The sequence below is a fragment of the Saccostrea cucullata genome, unplaced genomic scaffold (assembly GCF_032062105.1).
Source record: "Saccostrea cucullata isolate Sc308-1 unplaced genomic scaffold, CSIRO_AGI_Scuc_v1 ctg3886, whole genome shotgun sequence".
NCBI lineage: Eukaryota > Metazoa > Mollusca > Bivalvia > Ostreida > Ostreidae > Saccostrea > Saccostrea cuccullata.
Genome location: NW_026939963.1, coordinates 33,410 through 37,614, shown reverse-complemented (window position 1 = coordinate 37,614; position 4,205 = coordinate 33,410). Strand labels below are relative to the sequence as shown.

General features: G+C 33.7%; 1 protein-coding gene across 1 annotated transcript; it reads left to right on the top strand.

Moving 5' to 3' along the window:
• The first annotated feature begins 2,098 nt into the window (after positions 1–2,098).
• Positions 2,099–3,971, top strand: LOC134254351 (THAP domain-containing protein 5-like). The gene is made up of 4 exons (XM_062736877.1): positions 2,099–2,473; positions 2,867–3,059; positions 3,198–3,378; positions 3,791–3,971. Exons 1-4 carry the CDS (start codon positions 2,162–2,164, stop codon positions 3,969–3,971), a joined length of 867 nt encoding a protein of 288 aa, XP_062592861.1. The 5' UTR covers positions 2,099–2,161.
• Positions 3,972–4,205: the final 234 nt, after the last annotated feature.

The window sequence follows — 4,205 nt, the reverse complement described above, 5'->3', positions numbered from 1 at the left end:
GCTCTTGCAAGCACGTGCGCGCAAAATGACCTTCGTTCCGCAAATCTACATAACATGCCTACTTACCCTAAAAAGGTTTCCCCTTAATCGGATGTGTACTTTACAAGATCATTCGCGGACAAAATTTTCCCGAGAAGAAAAATAATAATAATAAGAAACAGAGTAAAAACAATATGGTCCCCAACTTCGTTTGGGGAACATAAATATGACAACATTTTGTATTTTTTGTTCACGTAAACTTGATTTTGTATAGTCATCATCAGAGGGAGACGCAATTTTTACTGCCCTAGCAAAAATCTATATAATCTGTACTCCTGTTCAAATCAACACACTAGTGTAAGGAATATAATTAGTATATATATTACACGACGGAAATAGGAAGATCAATAGCATTTTAACAAAATAAATTGAAAAAAAAAACATTTTTTTTTCAAAAATCGATTATCACATTCATTTGCCATACATTTGTTTTTTCTCATTAGAAATTTCAATAAAATTGCGTCATTTTTTTCCATTAAAATTCTGGAAGAAAAATGGTCATATCAAACTGATCATGATTACCCCTTTCATTGTAATACATTGAATTCATGCGTCCTGTTAAAAATAATCTATGAAATATTTGTTTAAAGTTATACCGGTATGTAATAAATAAACTCAATACAGAACAAATAAAAAAAAAAATATTGATTAAAATTAAAATTTCGGAATACAATTAAAGCAAAAACAAGCTAATTCAGAGAATTCGTGTCCCCCGCTTAGGGAAAAAGTCGGCTCCCCCTCACTGAATTTGTAGAATTATTAAATGTATACATGTATACTGAAGCAAATAAAATACATGTATGTCAATATGCATATAAAGATTTGATTGCTTATTCTTTATTAGTGTATAGAAGATTTTTTTTATATATAATGTTTATCACACTGTAATGATGATTTTATAACCTCATAAATTTTTCATTTCACATGCTGAATACCATCATTTAGTAAAAAAAAAAGTATTTTAAAAAAAAAAAAAAAAAAAAAAAGGACCGTCCGAGATTCGATCCCGGGACCTCTCACAATTGAAGCGAGAGACTTAACCACTAGACCACGGAATCGCTTTACGCGCTTGAAATATATGCAGAATTGAAGTCACATACATGTATATATTCATGTTTTCATGTTCGGTATTCTCAAAATTTTACACAATCCATGGTGTTTGATTTATTTAGCCTTTATTAAACAGTTCTAATAGATGTAATAAGAACATAATGTCCGCCGAGAACCTGTTTTATACGCAATAACTCTCCTCATGGCCCTGCACTAAAAATAGCGACATGTAATACTATAAATACTAATAAAACAAACGGGGCGGGGCACTTTGAGAGGGGCGAGAGACGTCCTAGGGAGTTTTGGTATAAAATTACATTCCATTAGCTCAAAATCTTCTTGAAATATCGCCCGGAAATGATAGTTTTACATACAGACAGAATGTATAAATTTACGACCTTGAACTTTGACCTTTTGACCTCAAAATCAATAGGGGTCTTCATTAGGCCACAGGGAGTTGTTATATAAAATTTCATTGCAATAGCTCAAATGGTTCTCGAGATATCGTGTGGAAACGAAAGTGTTTTAACAGACAGAATTTGCTTATTTATGACCTTGACCTTTGACCTTTTGACCTCAAAATCAATAGGGGTCTTCTTTAGTCCATAGGGAGTTGCTATGCTAAATTTCATTGCAAAAGCTCAAAGGGTTCTCGAGATATCGTGTGGAAACGAAAGCGTTACAGACAGACAGAAAGACGGACGGACGGACGGACAAACCCAAATTAATATCCCCCACTTTTCAAGCGGGGGACAACAAATATTTAAACTTATTAGCTTTGGTTATCTTTTCAATATCTATTCAATATGTTTAATTCTCAGGTGCTTTAAGTTAAGTCGCAGCATGTAAAATCTGCATTTAGAAATTTGCAAAAAAATACATCGAACACAGGAAACAAAACGAAACAGGAAATAAATTTTAATTTGTTCATACGCAACAAAATAAAATAAATAAACTTGACAATATAAACCTTTTCACGTTAACTGCGGTCCTGTTTTTGGCGCATGCGTATAAACGCTTCCGGACGGCAACAAAACATCCGCATTCCAAGGTTGTTTACAATAACAACGTAATGGTCTTTCACTGCGTTGTTTACCAGTGTTCTAATCGCCAAGGCGAGAAAGCAAAGGGCAAGGGCATAAGTTTTTTCAGATTTCCAAAAGGCAGTAAGAAGAGAAAGGCTTGGATTCGTGCGATTAACAGAGATGACTGGGCACCGAACGAATACAGTCGGATCTGCTCTGAACATTTTGTAGGGGGGTGGCACAGCGACGAGGTGGAGGATGAGAACTATAGACCTACAATTTTCACCTACAAAGAAAAACCGCAAACTAACTCTGACGTCGCTAGGGAAGAGAGAAAATGCAGAAGAAATTTGCAGCAGGTAGCTTATATACAAGCATATAAATAAACACACTATGTATAGTTATAGTCATCTTCATAAGAAAAATGCATTATTATAATCATGATTATATGCCTTCGTTTTTTAGCTAGGTCTCTTTACCTATTGCTATAAAATTTAATAGAAAAAATATTAACCTATTCACATGTTTAACCTGACCCATAAAATGAAGCCCTAGCTATATATAGATTAAGTAAAATTCAATATTAATACTCATAAATACAATTCCTCACATTTAAAACATATGACAATTAATTCTGGAGGTTTTTTTTGTATGACACTGTCAATGTTTGAATTTTAAAAAATGATTGACAGCATGTATTAAAGTTTGAAATAATTTGCACCATTTTATTACCTTGAAACTTCAAATTGTAGGAAATTAATGAAGCAGAAGCTAGGGACAGACGTTTAATGCAGCAGCACCATGAATTTAGCTTATACACCCACAGCTATTGCTGTTTGCAACCCCCAGAGTCAGACTCGCAGGATATGAACAACAACAGCACCTTCGTACCAGATGAGACATTAAAATTAGATGACATTGACATAAAAACCTTTAATGATAAAGGTATATATACATGTATAAGGCAAGGAATATCTGTAATGTGAAACATATATATATGCAATATTTACCTGTCTTCAGCAGGAAAAAAAGTAACACCACTCTCAATTTTTTTTTTTTTTTTTTTCAAAACAAAATTTATAGGTGTACAATGTGACCCTGACCCTCTACTGGAGGAGAACCTTGCCCTGAGGAAAGAGTTGGAGGATCTCAAGAGAGAACGTGACCGACACAAATGGAGTGCAGAGAAGATTGCCAATGATGATGGAAAGACCGAGTATTACACTGGGCTACCTTCCTTTGCAGTGTTCACCTGGCTTTTTAAGTATGTAGGATGGAATTTCAAAAGCATTTTGGGAAAAAAGAAAACAATACCGTAAATCTGGAAATTTTTGCTGTAGATAAATTTTTAGCAAATTTGTGCATTCATTGCATTCGCAAAAATATTTTTTTTATAAATAAATTACCAGTAAGAAAATGTAAACAAAGCAGTGGTAATTCGCAAAATTTTGAAACGTTAAAAATTAATAAATACCTTTGTGACCTAAATTCGCAAAATAAAATCGACGTAAAAATTTCCAGATTTACGGTATTTGTTTTCCTCTTCTCCAAATCTCACATCTGCATCACAATGAATTCTATTTTAATACTGTAACTCTGACGATAATAATTTTTTAATGATAGTTTCCTGAGACCTAAGGCAGAGAGAATGAGGTATTGGGTTGGTTCCAACACAGACCAGGATTCAGTCAGACAGAGAGTATCAATAGGCTCATTGGGATTGATCGACCAGTTATTTGCTGTTCTCATCAGATTAAGACTCGGCCTCTTCACATCAGACTTAGCTTACAGATTTTGTATTTCAGAGAGTACTTTTTCGAAATACTTTTCCACCTGGATTTCTTTACTCTCCTGTGAACTTAAGTCTCTCAATCCATTTCCTACTCGAGATATTATTGATAGAACTATGCCATTATCTTTCAAAGCTAAGTATTCTTCTGTTAGAGTTATACTTGACTGTACAGAGCTTTTTATACAGAGGTCTTCAAATCTTGAAAATCAGAGTTTAACATATTCTAACTATAAACACCATACAACTGTGATATGATAGTACTTGTGTGAAGGCTTAACTTCATTTCAATATTTTATCTA